Consider the following 19,127-nt stretch of genomic DNA (forward strand, 5'->3'; position numbering starts at 1 on the left):
CTATCACGTCTTGGAAATCTTTGAAGAAATCTGACAGAGGCTCATCTGCACGGCTGAAATGCATACCAAAGCACACGAAAGCACTCTCACACAGGCCTTAAAGCTTCTTTTTTTTGCCGTTTCCATGGTAACCCCTAATGTCCAACTCCAGCTAGTGTGTGCTTCCAGCACTTTCTCTTCTCAACACCACCCAGACCACAACACACTGTATTCCTCCGCTAAAGTCACCCAAAGCCTGGCTTCTAGTGATCTTAAACAGCTAATTACCCACTCCAACAAAGGAAGAAGGAGGGATGAAAGCGCCACACCGACTAACAACCCTCCCTGTCTGCTCAGCTACCGCCGCAGTGTTTCTCAACAAACATTATCTCCGGGACAACCTGCAAACCTCGAGAAACACAAATGAGCAGGTGAGCCGGGACTGTGCATGTAGACATGTATACATCTAGCCCCTCCAAAAGACAAACAAACAAATCTATGTTCGGGAGTGCAACACTCTTGATATAACAAAATGTTGTGTTGAAGGCCGGCCTGAGACAATCAAATATGCCACGTTGACAGATCTTTCCCTATTCACTTCACAATAACAAAAGACAGAGATGGGGCTATAAGGAACCGTCTAATTCAATAGAGAGAGGTCAGCCATCGATATGGCAAGACGAGGGCCCCTTCGACTGCTTCATGCATTGGCATGCTAGAAATCATTGCGGGTCTTAAGGAACTGTCTGGCTGGATTTATGGGTGGGATTAAAAGCTCTGGGTCGGATTGAGCTCTCCTGTCTCCTCCATCCACGTCAATACACCCAAGGTCCCTTGGCTTGGCACTGCGCAACTTTGGTGTGAGGGGAAAGTAATTTACTGAGCGTTAAGGTCTTAATTCGCTGGGATGACACATACCTCTTCCTCTGACATAGGGGAGGACGAGTGTCGGAAATAGAAGGAAGTGGACGCGAAGAGCTCATCTCCAGTGAAATCTTCAGTAAACAAGCAATTCAGTGTTTTTATGAAACTGACATTTTGATATGAACTGCCAAATGTGTCTCTCCTTTGCCTTTTGAGAAATGTTACATCCTGTACTGCATACTTAGCATGGTGTTTACTCACCAGACAATAATAGAATGAGCAGGGGCCTCCAACATCCTGTCACCGAGAGGCAGTGGGTGTGCAGGCTTTTGCTCATCCCCAGCAACAAACCTCTCATTTCCAACTATGGTCTTTAGTCTGAACCTTGATGATCTTCTTATGGCTGGGGGGCAGTATTGAGTAGCTTGGATGAATAAGGTGCCCAGAGTAAACTGCCTGCTCCTCAGTGCCAGTTGAAAACACTCTGAAGTTTCTAAAACTGTTTGAATGATGTCTGTGAGTATAACAGAACTGATATGCCAAGCAAAAACCTGAGAAGAAATCCAACCAGGAACTGGGAAATCTGAGGTTGGTCGATATTCAACTCAGCCCCTCTTGAAGTTACAGTGGGACATTGGTCATCTTGCAATTCCTAAGGCTTCCACTAGATGTCAACCGTCTTTAGAAACTTGTTTGAGGCTTCTACTGTAATGTGGGGGCGAATGAGAGGGGAATGAGTCAGAGGTCTGGCAGCAGTCACGCTCTGGTCATGCGCATTTCACATGAGAGGAATTCTCCGGTTGGAATATTATTGAAGATTTATGTTAGAAACATCCTAAAGATTGAATCCATACATCATTTGACAAGTTTCTACAGTCTGTAACGGAACTTTGACATTTCGTCTGCAACTAGTGAACGCGCTTCGTGAGTTTTGATTTGTTTACCAAACGCGCGAACAAAAGTAGCTATTTGAACCTAAATGATGGACATTATCGAACAAATCAAACATTTATTGTGGACCTGGGATTCCTGGGAGTGCATTCTGATGAAGTTCATCAACGGTAGGTGAATATTTATAATGTTACTGACTTCTGTTGACTCCAACATGGAGGATATATGCATTTGTTCTCTGAGCCCTGTTCTCAGATTATTGCATCGTTTGCTTTTTCGAAATCTGACACAGCGGATGCATTAAGGAGAAGTATATATTTAATTCCATGTATAACACTTGTATTTTCATCACCATTTATGATGAGTATTTCTGTAAATTGATGTGGCTCTATTTATCTCTATTTGTGCTTTTTGTGACTCCTCTCTTTGGCTGGAAAAATGGCTGTGTTTTTCTGTGGCTTGGCTCTGACCTAACAATTGTTTGTGGTGCTTTCGCTGTAAAGCCTATTTGAAATGGACACTGGTGGGATTAACAACAAGATTACCTTTAAAATTGTATAAAATAGGCCTCCCGGGTGGCGCAGTGGTTATTGTATTGCAATACAGCTGTGCCATCAGAGTCCCTGGGTTCGCGCCCAAGCTCTGTCGTAACCGGCCGCGACCGGGAGGTCCGTGGGGCGACGCACAATTGGCCTAGCGTCGTCCGGGTTAGGTCGGTAGGGGTGTCCTTGTCCTCATCGCGTACCAGCGACTCCTGTGGCGGGCCGGGCGCAGTGCGCGCTAACCAAGGTGGCCAGGTACACGGTGTTTCCTCCGACACATGGCTTCCGGGTTGGATGCGCACTGTGTTAAGAAGCAGTGCGGCTTGATTGGGTTGTGTATCGGAGGACGCATGACTTTCAACCTTCGTTTTCTGTTGTTTTGAATTTGGCGCCCTGCACTTTCACTGGCTGTTCGATCCCGTTAACGGGATTTCAGCCCTAAGAAGTTATTTGAATCCGGTATGTTCATGATGGGTTGAAGAAAAAAACGGACAGCCAGATGGAGAGGATTGTAGATCACTGATTAAGAGCCTTTAGACAACGTACAGTTTAATGTATCTCTCCTCTTACTAAATAAAAATATCAAACCTTCGAGAAAAACTGGACCCATACGATGTGGCCAAAGATTTTTAGACAGCATTTCCTTGACAAACTGGCTTTGAGCTGAGGTGAGTGGACAAGGCAGATAGTTTTGTTTGTGTGTGTGTGTGTGTGTGTGTGTGTGTGTGTGTGTGTGTGTGTGTGTGTGTGTGTGTGTGTGTGTGTGTGTGTGTGTGTGTGTCTGTCTGCAAGGAGAGGTGACAGAGTGTCTTTTGAACCAGACCCCATGTGGCGGCAGTGTCCTGTCGAATTTGTCGAGCACAGCTGAGACGTTTGACTCTCTTAACGTTTTCCATTCCAACTGGTCTCCTGAGATAGCAAGAGGGGGAGACTACCTCATCCCCAAAAGCTACTGCAGGGTGTTTGTTTGTCTGTGCCATTGGTCTCAGCGCTAGTTTGGATGTGCATGCAGATCATTGTCAGATGTGCCTACAGTAACTACAGGGTAAGGCAGTGTAATAGCAGTGTAATAGCATTTGCTGCTCGAGTCATAATAATTACTCATTCTTTTTTGGTCCATTTCATCATTTTAAATGATATCTGTCAGGGTAATTGAACAGAGCTAACACTGCTATGGTAACACCTCTCAGGCAACACACACAACAGAGCAGATTGGATTCTGGAGCACCTGCTGTAGAATCAGCCCCCCCCCCCCCCCCCAATCCTAAACTTTACCAACAGTGGGGGAAAATGCCAAAATGACCCAAGATCAGCGTCTAGAGGCAACTTCACCCTACACCCTGTCTTGAAGAGCGGGGCTGACAGTCGTACTGTCAGAGTGCTGCAGAGCATCTGCCCCACACTGAACTCTGGCGCAATGCAGTGTGGACCACAAGCAGGGGTGTTCGGCAAGATTGGATGCCTTTGCGGCATCTAAGCCAAAACAGATTGGAGTAGCAGTGGTGCCAGTGTGAACTGCTGGGCGTGTGGATGAGCCAAGCAGTGCTCACTTCGGGTTCAATCTCTGTAGAACCACCAGTTACCATCAATGCTAATAGGGCCCATGCTGCCAAAAGGAAAGGCCTTGATTAATGAATAGTAATTGAAACAGCCAATATCATATTTGTATCTATGGACGCCACCACAGAAACAGACTAGAATGTTATTTGTTATAATATCATGGCAGTTGTCAAGAAATCTGTTGACTCCTGTAGAGCAGCCCCATAGACCCTGCACAATAAGAATAAAGTGAACCTTAAAAAAAAAGGCCATTTTGTATTAACAAAAATAACTAATATATGCCATTTAGTAAGATAGCACATAGAAGACCCAATATCAAATGGGTAACTGTTTTTATCAAAACACCAAAAAACAGGCAATACAACAGCCATTGCCGCCAATGGAGGTGTGCACGCAAAACTGCTACATGATGTCACCGAGGCTCCTTCGCATTCTGTTTAACATTCTGGCCTCGTAACTAATCAAAACCCAGCAGATGTTGTCCCTGCTGACAGTGAGGTAAACAACAATATTAGGAAACTGTGGACAGCGTCAATTCCGCCGACTTCCCAAGGTGACACAGCCGAAAATCTGATTGAGTGGCGACAGCATCTCCGGGGAAAATAAAAAGGATGTCGGGAGCACCGGCAGGTCACACAACCACCTCTTTCTTTCCATCCTTCCTCACAATAACTCTTTCCCTTTCTTTTGTTCTTCATAGAACGTTTCTCTTCAGCCTTCTCTCTCTCCTCTCTTTCCCCCCTCTATATGTCACTTACCCTCGTTCTTTCCCACTCCATAATCTCTCTCTCTCTTTACCCTCCTCCTTTCAGCTGGTCGCTATTTCAACGGTAAAAGGCAGTGTCCAAACAATACACAACTGTGAGACAAATTCGTTTTTTGTTTTTTTTACCATTCCGAGAGGCACAGAGGCAAGCAACAAACATATCCCCAATAAGGCTCTCATTTCTCATTGGCCAGTGTCTGCTGCGGGGGCCATTGACAGAATTAAGGCTCATGAATAACAATGTGGCACTGTGGACCGAGAGCTACTGAGAGCTTCCCCACTGTGTCATATTGACATGCTCCCAGTCAGAAAATAACCTGGTATAATTAGCTTTCACAAGCAGGTATGGCAGCATGAGAGGCCGCTCTCCAGGCCAATATAAACCTTGAGGGAACATTGCATTGAATTTGTTCTCAGATGAGGAAAGGATAATGAGGAAAAGCAGCTATTGGCAAGAAGTAAGCTTTTTTTTGAATAACACATAGGTCGGTATTGCAAAATGAATAACAGTGACACGAAATCATGTTTGCATTGACTCCGTGACTTAACGTAATCCGTATCTTAGCTTTTTGCGAATAACATTCGGCTCCTTCTGTACAGGTGAACCTATTGCAAAACATGCAGATATTTTGAAGTGACATCATCCAAGTATCCATGATGCATTCATTATATCATGGACTGGAAGTGAAATGGTCAAAGATATGCATTTTTTCATTTAGGAAATCAGTCTTTACCATAAATGCAGATATGGCGTGGAGTGTGCTACGGCGTCATCATAATTATCCAAATAAGCTGATGGGTGGGGACACATGAAAGGTAAACGTCACATCCACGTAGCCACACACACACACACACACACACACACACAAGGTTTATTGTGGCTAGGTCACCATTTTAATGCAATTTAAATGTAAAGACAGTTCTCAAAAGCTCCCAGGACTTCAGTCATACATGATACTTGACTGTAGTATGCCTTCACTAAGTATATATTTTAGGGTTGTGGGGTACAAACTGATAGAATATTCAACGCCATGTCTGACCTCGGATCAAAGTGAATTGCGCAGTATCCGGTATGAAACATTGTTTTAGGGGGATTGTTTCATAAATGTTCCAGATGAAAAATGGATAGTTGACACCTCATGCAGCCCCTTTTCCTATAATTTCATATTATTCATATTAATCCCATAGATTGTGAAGTGGAGACCCGTGGGAAGTCTAATTGCGACCATCGGCACAGAAGTTGTGGCAGCATCCAAAACAACAGAAGCGTCACCCCATGTTATAATAGTCAAACACATTTGAATCTAGACATCCTAAAAAAGACTTGAATAAAGACACAAAGCCCAGAGACTGTAACAACCATCAGAAGGCCCCTATACAAACGTATTTGGAAAGTGTTGGGGGAATGCCCTGCTGTTGAAACCTGAGACAATTATGAACGAACGACCGGATGGATGCTGCCAAAAAGATGGACACAGTAGGTGGGGTGACTCGGGATGAGCGAGGGAAGCCTGGTAGAAACAGGTCTCCACAGGGGGATGCTGCGCTCCTGAGAGAGGAAAACGTGGGAGAGAAGGGGCGTCTCGCTCCCTCGCCTCGACTGTGGAAGCAGGTGGCACCGCCGGCGCCAACTCTTTTTCTGCCCCAGAGTGCTGCACCCATAGAAGTTGTCCCGTGGCCACCCATTCATGTCCAGCTTAGGCCCACTGAGGGAGGAGCAAGTGTGTGCGTGTGTGTATGTGTGTGCGTGTGTGTATGCGTATGTGTGTGTGTGTGTGTGTGTGGTTGTGTGTGTGTGTTTGTGACAGAGGGAGAGACAGAGAAAATGAAAGGGAGCAAAAGAGAGAGACTGAGAGAGAAATATATATGCATAATATGGAGTAAGAGAGTACATTGGAAACTGGGAGAAGGACAAAGTCTCCCATAACGTCGGAGTTGAGTGCCCAAAAAGCTCATCACTAAGCTAAGGACCGTGGGACTAAACACCTCCCTCTGCAACTGGATCCTGGATTTCCTGAAGGACCGCCCCCAGATGGTAAGGGTAGGCAACAACACATCTCCCACGCTGATCCTCAACACAGGGGCCCCTCAGGGGTGCATGCTTAGTCCCCTCCTGTACTCCCTGTTCACTCATGACTGCACGGCCAGGAACGACTCCAACACCATCATTAAGTTTGCTGATGACAACGGTTGTCATCGGTGTCAGAGGAAGGGCCAAAAATGTTAAAGACTCCAGCCACCCAAGTCATAGACTGTTCTCTCTGCTACCGCATGGCAAGCGGTACCGGAGCACCAAGTCTAGGTCCAAAAGGCTCCTTAACAGTTTCTATCCCCAAGCCATAAGACTGCTGAACAATAAATCAAATGTCTATCCAAACAACTTGCATAGACCCCCCCCCCCTTTTTTTTTTTTTACACTGCTGCTACTTGCTGTTTATTATCTATGCATAGCCAAGTTACCCCGACCTACATGTACATATTACCTCAACTAACCTGTACCCCACATATACCCACTGTATATAGCCTCGTTGTTGTTATTTTATTGTCTTACTTTTTTTACTTTAGTTTATTTAGTAACTCTTATTTTCTTAAAACTGTATTGTTGGTTAAGGGCTTGTAAGTAAGCATTTCACGGGAAGGTTTACACCTGTTGTATTCGGCGCATGTGATAAATACATTTGATTTGAGCTCCGACTGGATGCCGTCCCAGACAAACAGCTTGAGTCACCGTTTGACTGAGGACCAGGGCACCTCGTTTGGGCTCGGCTCTACAAGATGAGCCCACACTCTCTCCCCATCGTCTGAGTCCACAGTGCCGCCTGGCCAATCCAGCTGACACATTTAAACACACATACAGCACTCCGACAAATGCAGTAAATCCACAGCTGTAAAAACACTGGGAGAAAACCAGAGAGAGCGTCATCGACTCGACAACTAGTGGGGCTGGCAGTGGCACAACGGAGCTAAATCAGACTCAAATCCCGACAAACAAACTCCAAGATGAGCCCCTGTTCTCATGAATGATTCAATTTCACTGCATCACTTGGACTAGCAGTGAGAGAACGGGGTAAATTAGATAAATAATCATAAACCAAGCTAATGACTTCCTAGACTCCCAGATGAAAATAATGTATCTTGTTTATTTGGAGCTAATGGACACTCCAGAAACGTGACACTAGGGCGATGTCATTATTTTCTTTCCCAGACGACGGCAGTGTTATTTTCAGGACTAAAGTACACAGAAGTATGGCTAAGTGTGCTCCGTTACCGTCGAGGTCATTCCCAAGGAAATGAAGGAGCTCGGCCCTCTGACCTCCCTCCCCCAAGTCTACCTAGTTCTCTATTGATGATGTATTAGGAGTGGAACAATATGGTACAAACAAGGAAAGGCTTTCATTACCAAGCTAATTTAGGCTGGTGTAAATCACCTGGGTTGTGGTGAAATGAAACATGGAGCCTGGGCTGACACGTGGAGCCTGATTCATAGGGGCACGGACATTCAGGTGAATTGTACCATTCTACCATTCGCACATCAATTTAAATTAAATAGCCCTTAGCGCAAGTGATTGGTGCAGGAATTTATATCAGGGGAAAGTTCTTTCGAGGGGCAGGGTGCACGGAAGGGAGTAGAAGATTCCTAGGAGGACTGGTAATGATGTAGACATGAGACATAAATCAGAAAAGCATGAAGATGTTTCATCTTCGAGGCGAGGATGGCTCAACGCAAAGTTACCCAAAGGTTAAGCGAAGTCGGCCGCCTACTCCTACATAAGACGACACAATCGAGAAATTGCCACCTTAGACGCTTTCACTTTGAGTCGGCTTACTGGAGGAAGCGCTGAGCTATAGTAGACATCAAATGGGTGTCTACTCCAAGCTGCCAATTAAAAGAGGAACGGAGGACGAGGGAGGACAGAGGGATTTCTAAGGAGGAAAACATCAGCTGGGAACGAGGTCGGTGTGCTTCAAGTGTTCCGTTTAACCAACTGCCCCTGTCAGAACCCTTTTTTTTACTGTTCTGATGTATCCAAACTAAACCCACTCCCACAGCTAACAAATTCACTGAGACCTCCTCCTCCCGACCATTTACTTTCATTACGACACATGTTTAACCAGTGACCGCACCGCGCGAGGCTATTCCTCTGGCATTGTATCACATTAGGCCCGAGATATGTCAGGGTTTCCTGAGGAGAACAGTTCAAAGTTGAAAAGTCACATGTCAAATTCACACACTTTTTTTACTTCTTCAACTTGTGGGGGGGCATAAGGAAACCCAAAGGGATTCTCAAACCGCCCGGCTACTGGATTCATTCCTTCTTCTTTTTCGTCCTCTATACCTTGAGAGTTATCAATCCGCTCCCCATGGGGAAACCTCCCAAAAACATTTTCCACTGCCAGTTTAGGCATTTTTTTATTAATCACTGTTGAGTCTGGTCTAAGATCCAGGCTTGCCCGTTGGCTGGAAGGTTAGACTGTCAGGCTGAATTTACTATATCTAATTGGCCAAATGGAAATACAGCAGGTTCTAATCAAGCCGGGTGGAGAGAAAGGAGGCAGGCAGGGCTGAACAACTATATCAGGTGACATAAAAAAAGGGGGGGGATTGTACTTTTTTTTCTGTGAAAAGCACAGTATGGAATAGAGGGTTAGATGAATGAGGAAGGCAAACATGAACAGATTGGAATTGGGTTCATATTCCTAAAGTAATCATCAGACTGGATTGAATTTTATTGCTTGCATGTTCTGTGTATTCCATGGGGGGGACATTACTTTTTCTGTCAGAGCTCTCTTCTCTATTACCCTTTCTACATATTTCTGTTTGTATTGTCGGCAAACCTCCCTCGGCTTTATTTAATTGTGGCACATTTTGTTTCGATATTCACAACACACCATTGTCTCATGCTGTGGTTGACGGATTCTATTACTGGCAGGTGCTCAACGCGACCATAGTTTGAGGGAAATAGCTTGATTCATAGTTAGTCGGCACTGCACCCCTTGCACCTCATGTATAAGTTAGGACAGATGGGTCAGAAAATTGCAGAAGCAAAATGCTCTGCCTTATAAACAATAGTGCTGGTCTCATTCAGACCTCATACAGCACACAATGTTATCAATGGAAAGTAGATAGACTAAACACAAACTCAGCATATTGGAGGCTGGAGATTCATTTCTAAAAAAATAAACCCGCATCCAATAACTTGGGTGTGTGCGAGAAGCACGCGTATGATAGTTGTGATTCAGAGATGAGATTCATGCTTAAATTCATATGACATCGCTTTGTTTGACGAGTTAAAATGCTAATGCGGGCCTTGACTTTAAACAACGGGGGGGGGGGGGGGGGGGGACACCCGAGGGAGGGCTTTGCAGGTCACGCATGGCCAATGATCGCACTACTTGCTCATCCGCTTGGCATGGTAAGCTCCCTTTTCATTTCGGAGGTGGGTAGTTCTCCTTCTCATCAGTCTTCATAATCTCTATCCTACCTCATGCTCAGCCAAGGAATTTACTCTCAAATTTTGATTTATATGGGAAGTTCAACACCAAGCCAGAATACATATCTTATAATAAACCCCCCCCCCCCCCCCCCACACACACACAATGAGCATATATCTGTAATAATTATAAACACTAAATGAAGTTATTTATTGCCTGACTGAGTATTCAACCAACATTACATATGGTTGTTGCATCTATGGGTCAAATATTTAAGATGCAAACATGTAATTTATGTACTATAAACCAAACAGTGCATTGTCATGCATGAACTGGGATACCCCCCCCCCCTTTAAAAAACATACAGTGCTTTCAGAAAGTATTCACACCCCTTGACTTTTTCCACATTGTTGTGTTACAGCCTGAATTTAAAATGAATTAAATTGAGATGTGTTACTGGCCTACACACAATATCATATAATGTCAAAGTGTTTTTATACATTTTTACAAGTTCATTAAAAATGTAAAGCTGAAATGTCTTGAGTTAATAAGTATTCAACCCCTTTGTCATGGCAAGCCTAAATAAGTTCAGGAGTAAGAACTTGCTTAATAATTAATAAGTCTTGCTTAATAATAACTTGCTTAACTCACTGTGTGCTATAGTGTATAACATTATTTTTTTTAAATTACTACCTAATCTCAGTAGCCGACTCATGCAATTATTTGTAAGGTCCCATAATCGAGCGTTGAATTTTAAACACAGATTCAACCACAAAGACCAGGGAGGTTTTCCAATGCCTCGCTAAAAAGGGCTCCTATTTGTAGATTGGTAAAAAAATAAATACATTTAAAAAAAGACCTTGAATATCCCTTTGAGCACGGTGAAGTTGTAAATGACACTTTGGAAGTTGTATTAATTCATCCAGTCACTACAAAGACACAGGCCTCCTACTTCAGTTTCCAGAGGAGGAGGAACCCGCTCAGGGATTTAACCATGAGGCCAATGGTGATTTTAAAACAGTTGCAGAGTTTAATGGCTGTGATCGTAGATAACTGAGGATGGATCAACAACATTGTAGTTACTTCCGCAATACTAACATTAAGTGACAAATACAAATATACCACAATATGCATCGTGTTTGCAATAATGCAAAAAAGTAATACAGAAAAAAAAATACAAAGTTATGTTTGGGGCAAATCCAACACAACCCATCACTGAGTACAAGTGTTGATATTGTCAAGCATGGTGTCCGTCGTCGTGGTATGCCGTCGTCGTGGTATGCCGTCGTCGTGGTATGCCGTCATCATGGTATGCCGTCGTCGGCAAAGACTAGGAAAATGCATGTTCCAGCAGGACAAAATGAGATATTTCTGTATTTCATTTTCAGTGAATTTGCCAAAATTCCTAAAAACATGTTTTCACTTTGTCATTATTGGGTATTGTGGGTAGATGGATGAAATAAAAAATGGATTTAATAAATTCAGGCTGTAACACAACAAAACGTGTAAGTCACGAGGTACGAATACTTTCTGAAGGCACTAAAGGCTGGCAAAACGCCCAAAGCCTTTTTTTACGGAGGTGACTTTTTGTCAGAGACAGCCAATTGATCTTCGATGAGACATTATCCCGCTTCAGCTCGGCGAACTCCTGTTACACCATGCTCGCTCGTCTACTCCATATCGCCAAGTCATCAAATGGCCAAACTTGAATTGGCATTAAAAAAAAAAAATGTGGAGAAGAGCAAAAATAAATGTTCGGCAAACTTCTATGATTTAAAGGGTTGAGAGAGAAAAGGGCAAGCTACAGAATATGTGGCCGGATTAATACGCAATGGGGTATAAAGTAGAGAGAGGACTGCAGAGTCATTTGTCGGGGCCATCTAAGGCTGATCGACCCCTCTGTGTAAGGACATTCCATTTGGTTTGTGCTTCAGTGCTGTGAACATTCTCTCAAAATATTACTAGCATTTCACCAGTGATTGTAAATAAATAAAGACTCTGAATACCCCTCTAGCTTGTACTAATAGTCAATTGTATACAGTCACATGCCATGTGCTCCATAAGCATTTGCTGAAACAATGAAAAATGCATAGATCAAGGAACAAATGCACAAGAATGTGCATCAACAAATTTGACTTGAGAAACAGAATTGCCAAAACGAATGATGATAATGATGAAAACAACAGAATATCCACTTGGTTGGATATTTGGCAGTGTTGAAAGAGAGTCTGCCTATCCCGCCAGTGAAATGTTCGCTTACGACATCCCAACAGTTAAGTCTGAGGATTTGAAAGAGGAAGGGCATAGGAACGGAAGGGAATCTTAAAATAATCGTTTCTTTCTAATATAAATATCTCAACAAATCCTTAAACCCTGAAGTAGGTCTAATGCCAAGAATGACGGAAACTTGACCGGATTGCAAGCTCAATGGTGAGGGAGTAAGATTCTTCCCTATGCTTGCTTTCTCTCCCCCACTTCTCTGTCTTTGATGAGGAATTTTTACTTTTAATTATGTTTTGCTTGTTTCATACATTCTAGCCTGCATTTGACAAAGTGAATAAAGCCCCCAAAAACTACGATATTGTACTTGTAAAAAAAGTTACCTATTGACCTGCTGTTGCTTCAAATCCCCAGTGGTATATAATGCAATACTCAACACTCAACCTGATGGTAAATATCCATCTGAATTACTGGGAACTAGTGTAAAATCAAAACACACGAGTCAATTTAGTTAAAAGAAAAAAAAAGCAGCTAGCACAAAAGCACATTTTCCTTATTACAACACGGTACTTCTTTCACATTTTCAGAGTGTTTGTCTCAACGAGGGGGGTCAAACACGAAACAGCACTTGGCTGATGAGAGGCGAGACCCTTTCCTGTGTAGAGACAGAATCGGCAGAAGATAACCAATCAAGGCCCAAAAGCGATGGTGGAGATGAAAATTTCAGAGAAAAAGGGATAGAAATGAGGGGGGGAAGAGGGGAGTGGAGGAGTCTCCTTTATGACCCTCTTCTCCTACAAGGGGGATCATACACAGGCGTGACACAATGCTATCAGCCTATCAGGCGTTCCCTTAAGGTCTGCAGAGATGCCGGGTGATATATGACTTTGATATCGCCGGTAATTACTGGCCGTGAAGGCCACAACGCCTCAGGGGAAAGAAAGGGAGAACACAAAAGAGGAAAGGCGCTGGGTCGCTGATGAGAAAACGGCAGAGGCTGTTGTTGTTCGATATCGTCGCCGTTTGTTTTTGAAGTACTGCGGGTCGCCTGCACGTTGTCGAGATAGAGCCTGATTGATATGAGAGCACCCTGCTGCAGGCGGAAGCACTTCTGATGAATAATCTAGCCTCACTGCAGAGTTTATTGAGGAGAGATTTCCAGAGGCCCCCAAAAAATAAACCCTGTGTAGATTTTTTTTTTTTTTAATAATAATTTTAAAAAACTCGATATACTGGTCTAGTTGACAGCGTACTTTCATTGGGAAGGGTAGGGGGACTAAAATGTGGTAATTGGCACCAATTACATCAAATTAGTCCCGGTTGCATTGGTTGAATTACAATATCATTAGCCACCTTCCAGTCGCAACCCGGCCCCACACACAGGTGACACGTCTTTGAGTGGCTGTGATTTTCCAGACACGTAATGGCCACCGCATGCGGGAGCATCAGTAATGACTCAGAGCCATTCATCCTGTCGGGGGCATGGTGGGGAGACAGCTTTCATTTTGAGATGCATTACAGCACTCACTGGCGCGGCGGCATGCTATCACTCAGGCATAAGCTATTAGACCTCGCTTAAAAGACTGTAATGGAACCAAACACCTTGCTAGAAGAGACTCTGTACGCTGGTGGGATTTTTAGTAAGCAACCCGTCTTTCCATGGGGGGAGGGGGGTTCATTCCATTCTTCCGAAGGGAGGAAAAGTACGTTGAGCTAGCTAAATGTGTATTGACGGATAGCGGGCTTGGTGACATGGATGGGTATTTTTCTGATGATGGATGCTAGCCTGTGGCTTAGAGTTTGAGCTTGCAGCCTGGTTCGTTCTATTAACTGGCTGTGAATGATACCCAGACCATGCCCGTCAAAATGACTTAGCCAGTGCCAGCATGGAAGACAGGTGGCTCATGGGCTGGAAAAAAAAGAGAAAGAAATCCCAAAGGAGGAACATTCCATTAAGTGGGAGGCGGGAGAGGGAGGCACAGGCAAAACAGGGTAGGATATCAAATACCAGGGAAGTGTGCCTCAGTCGCTGGTCTGTATGCCAGTGCGAAATGCCCATTTAGTTTGGAGGACATTGTGTACAGAAGCCAGCAGCTAACAACGTGAAGGAAACCAATATCCTTTTCATGGATAGACCTAAAGAAATATATGAAAACAATCACTGGGGGAAAAAAATATTAGTGAGAGTTTGCCTGCTATTTTCTATTTGTTGTAGCATATATACCTAGTCTGAACACTATGCTAATGCATTTTGTTATGTGATAATCTGATCAAAGCCAGTCAATTGTAATCAGGAAAAAAGCGCAGCAAAGAATAATTACTGTGATTTGCTTTGAAGTATGTAAAAGTCTGCAACGGTGTGATGAGCGGTCCATTCTTCTTCTGCATGTATTTCACCCCACATTATCCATTCAGGGAAATCAGAGGAATCCAACAAACAAATGCAGAGCGAGCAATTTTCGGGCCTGCTTTTCATCTCGTGCCAGCTTCTGCATTATCCCTCACCTTTGAATGTACTTTTTTCAGAGTTTTTGTTTCTGTTTAGTTTCTGTTTGTTTTGTTTTATTATGAGCTTAGCTACTGGTTTCCTAGCAACAGCTATGGGAGCTTGGATGCACCCGGGAGTGCCGCCCGTCCATTGCGCTTTCCTGCACGCTAACCCCTCGCACAGGCCTCTTCACATGCTAATGTGTTAGCCATGTTGCTAGTATTACAAATATCTCAGGACTCTACCCTCCCCGAGCCCCCCTCACCACCCACAACCTTTATCCACTTGCCAAATTTGCCTCAAATACAATAAGCGCTCGCTCTGAATCAGGTTTCACTTGTCGTTTAGCTTTTGTGAGTTGCTCTCCGCCAGCTCTGTGATGGTAAAGAGAGGTGCACTTCCCTGCTGCCGTCCATTTTTTTTCTGGTTGTCTTTTTTGTTGTTCTGTTTCTTCCTCATCTCCAGTTCGATTCATTCCGCCAGGGATTACTGTTCTGAGTGGGCGGTGCAGGAGGGATGACAAGGGAGATGCTATGGGGCGGATCAATTATCTGACAGTGGTGTTTGGACCTACCTTTTTATCCCTACTTCTCAACACCAGAGAGTATCTCATCTTTGTCGTGCATTACACTCAAAGTGGAGGGAAAGGCAGTTAGGTAATGTGCAGAACTCCATTAGAATTCTCAAAGCAGCACATGGAACGCTGGGTCTGGAAAACGAGGACGTGTCAACACTGAATAGCAATTTAGATAAACCTTATCTCGGTGGAGTGCTCGTAACATACAGTATTCATGAGGACGTGATCATGACAAGCGCTACAAATCCTGGTACACGTCTGCAGCTTTTAAAGGGGGCTTGAAGCAAATCATGCGGTGTATCTATGGAAAATGGTTTGACAGACAACCTCGGTCGACCATCTCTCCTTACTAGTACTGAGTTACTCAACACAGGGCTATAAGAACTGTGCATAAGGATCATCATACCACAGCCAAGAAAACAACGATGAATGTGCTTACTTTCCTTAAATCGAACACATTGGCTGCATGTACAGTATGCTCAAAGCCTGTGTGGTCTGTGTACATTTGCTTAATGTAGATCCTCAAATTATGTTTACAATCTCTTTAAATCACTGTCAAAGTGCTGTATACTCTTTGTCTGCACTGACAAATCGGCCTCCATTTCCTGGTATCCCCACAATGTAGCCGTAACTTTGAACAAAGCGCTTAGGCCTGGCAGGGGAGCTCACCAAGAAAATATTTATGTCGAAAAATAAGAGATAATATATTCAAATCAACAATCATTTCTATCACAGGTCAAATGTATTTGTGGTATGAATTTACAGCCAAGACAGGGATTTATAGTGTTCAATCGGAGAATATTACAGAATTCTTGACCGCTTCCACTCCAAACATTGGATTTCTTCAAAAATTTGGATCCATATTCAGATTTGAAAAATACTCCAACAGGCTCTGGATTCAGAGTAGCAAGTACTCCTGCTGCACTGTTCAATTATTTAGCCATTTAAACATGTATTTTTTGAAGAAAACATTCCGTTTTTGCCATAGCCCTTACTGGCTTTCATGCAATTTAAACGTGAGCTTGTCTGAGGTGTTGGACTTGACAGCAGTTGCTATCCATTGGAGCGCTGCAATTGGTTGCCCAACATTCTGGGGCGGGGCTTAGTGAAGGGTCAATTTAATCTCCAATTAAACTCAATTCAGAAATGTAAATGGAACACAAATTATCAACATTGGAGAACTGTGTATTATTTTCAATGAGTACGTGTTCCCCTGAATGGACAAAGTTAGTTCATGATATCCCCCCCACTCTGCCCTGCAAACCCCAGACTAAAGGCTCAATAAAAGGTAACCAAAATTGCAACGGCAGCACTTGGGGCTCCCCTGTTAATCTCCCCTGTTATTGTAATGGTGAGAGGTTAGCATGTTTTTGGGGTTTGATGTGTGTCTAACTTTCTCAATCATCATAATTCACAATTAATTCAGGATTATCCGTAGTCATGATAGCATCCACATTAATGTAGAAGCGTTTAGAAACATATTATATTCTTATTTACAATAAAAGTGACTCCAAAATGACAATACATTATTTACCATTCTATAGTAATAATAATCTGAAACACAACCGTAACAAACAGAAAATTAGTCCAACAAATGTTTGGAGTCACAAGCTTGGATGTAGTCATTGCGTGCTATGAATATGGGACTACATGTTTTACTTTTTACTACTTTAATGCATAAGTGAATTTGTCCCAAAACTTTTGGTCCCCTAAAATGCGGGGACTATGTACAAAAAGACTTGCAATTTCTAAACTGTTCACCCGATATGGATGAAAATACCCTCAAATTAAAGCTGCAATTTAACCTCGGTCATAGTATCATTTAAAAAATTCAATGTGCTGGAGTACATAGCCAACAACAAATGGGTCACTGTCCCAATATTTTTGGAGCTCATTGTATATAGAGGTCTGGATTCTTACCTCTGGGACATGATCTTGTAGGCATCGGGAAGGTAGCAGCGTGTATTCTCCATCTGCGCTGGGTCGGCGTCACAGATCTTGTCGTCGGTGCGGCCATAGTTGGCACTCTCAATCATGATGACGTCGGTGCCCGGGCAGCGCAGCTCGATGGGGTAGCTCTCACACGACAGCTCCCTCCTCACCACCGCCATGGGGATGGGAGCTCGACTGAAGGCTGTGGGTACATAGAGAGAAAATAACCTCAGCAAAACCTGCGTAACACTGGGGATATTTTCCATGCGGGAATTGAACCTGTGTCTCCCACTTGCCAACCTAATATCTTAACCAATAGAGCAAGATAAACAGAGCAAAAGATGAAGAGAGGGTGAGGATAGAGCAAAGGTCCAAGATCAGACATTGGGACGGAGGGAGTGGGGCTGACAGGGCCTTTGTTGGGCATGGGAGGAAAAATAACATGGCTGTAGGTTGTGTGGAAGAGAGATATGGTGAAATGTCAATAGTTCAAAACGAAGGAGTATGTGGGGAGCATGTTAGTTGTGTTCATGATGACAATCCTACCAGTAAGACCAATACAGAAAAAAAAGGAACGAGAGAGAGAATGATAAACATCCATCATCCTCAACGCAGGTGATCAATTAACGCATTAATCATGATGTCGTTATTCAATTAGAGCTGAGAGAGGTGGCCACGCCCACTTAACAGGGAAAGGTGACGGTTGGGTCAAAGAGGGGTTAACTGTTAGCGCTCTGGCAGTATTGTCATTGTTTACCGCAGGCAGCCAAATGGCAGGAGACCAGGAGACCAGAGCCTGCGGTCTGTCATGGCGTTTCTGCTTCGCCTCTTGCCAGAGGAACAGAGGAAGCTCCAGTGGTTTGGTGTTTACAGTGGGAATGAAAAAATGAGTGGGAAATGTAAACATTGGGCTGAGAGATCGCAGGGGACCGTGACAATTTGAGATTTTCATAAACACCCCTTAACAGAAGTGTCTGTGTTGCAGCGCCAACACTGGACAATGGGTCCCGACTGCAAGCATTTATCATGGGCTGGAAGGGGGCTAGACAGTCTGGAAGTGTGAGAGCAATTTACCTGTGTGTGTTTTGCCTGTGTGAAGCTCTCTCCCCCTCCAGTAAATTCCACTACAATATGAGCCGTTATGAACAATCTAAAAGTTTTCAACCCCCCCCCCCCCCCTCCCCCTCCCCCTCCCATAACGTCAACTGGCTTCTAGCAACTAAGGCACTGATACAGACTGGATTCCAAATGGCACCCTATTTCCTACATAGTGCACTACTATTGACAAGAGCCAATAGTGGTCTGGGAAAATGTAGTGAACTATGTAGGGTATAGGGTGCCATTTGGAATGCAAGTCTGTATCAGTGGAAGTGCCTTAGTTGCTAGAAGCCAGTTGTCATTATAACAGAAATCAGACTTTTGAATAAATTTCCTCCGGTTTAAGGAATGAAACATATCAATTATCTCCTACTTAATGGAAGTCTCTCTCTCTCAAAACAAGTGATCCAGATCTTATTAGATTTCTACTTTTAATCAAGGGAGAGAAGAAGAAAAATAGCATCCATGGTGCCCGCTTGTCAAACACTTGATATAAATACAATGAAATGTGTTGAAAATCTATAAAGAATGACACAAATATTAATTTACAAAGTTTGCTGCTTCAGTGTCTTGAGATATTTTTGTCAGATGTTACTATGGAATGCTGAAGTATAATTACAAGCATTTTGTAAGAGTCAAAGGCTTTTATTGACAGTTACATGAAGTTGATGCAAGTCAATATTTGCAGTGTTGACCCTTCTTTTTCAGGACCTCTGCAATCCGCGCTGGCATGCTGTCAATTAACTTCTGGGCCACATCCTGACTGATGGCAGCCCA

The 19,127-nt window shown here is 43.6% G+C and overlaps 1 protein-coding gene across 13 annotated transcripts in view; it reads right to left on the bottom strand.

Moving 5' to 3' along the window:
• The window catches only part of LOC110531730 (adhesion G protein-coupled receptor L3), a 341,603-nt gene that overhangs the window by 182,475 nt on the left and 140,001 nt on the right, over positions 1-19,127 (bottom strand). For all 13 annotated transcript variants that reach the window (XM_021615077.2, XM_021615078.2, XM_021615075.2 and 10 more), the window contains one exon: positions 17,241-17,454. In XM_021615077.2, coding sequence (XP_021470752.2) covers positions 17,241-17,454 — 214 coding nt within the window. The remainder of the gene's footprint in view (positions 1-17,240; positions 17,455-19,127) is intronic.

Source organism: Oncorhynchus mykiss, chromosome 9 (genome assembly GCF_013265735.2).
Source record: "Oncorhynchus mykiss isolate Arlee chromosome 9, USDA_OmykA_1.1, whole genome shotgun sequence".
Taxonomy (NCBI): Eukaryota; Metazoa; Chordata; class Actinopteri; order Salmoniformes; family Salmonidae; genus Oncorhynchus; species Oncorhynchus mykiss.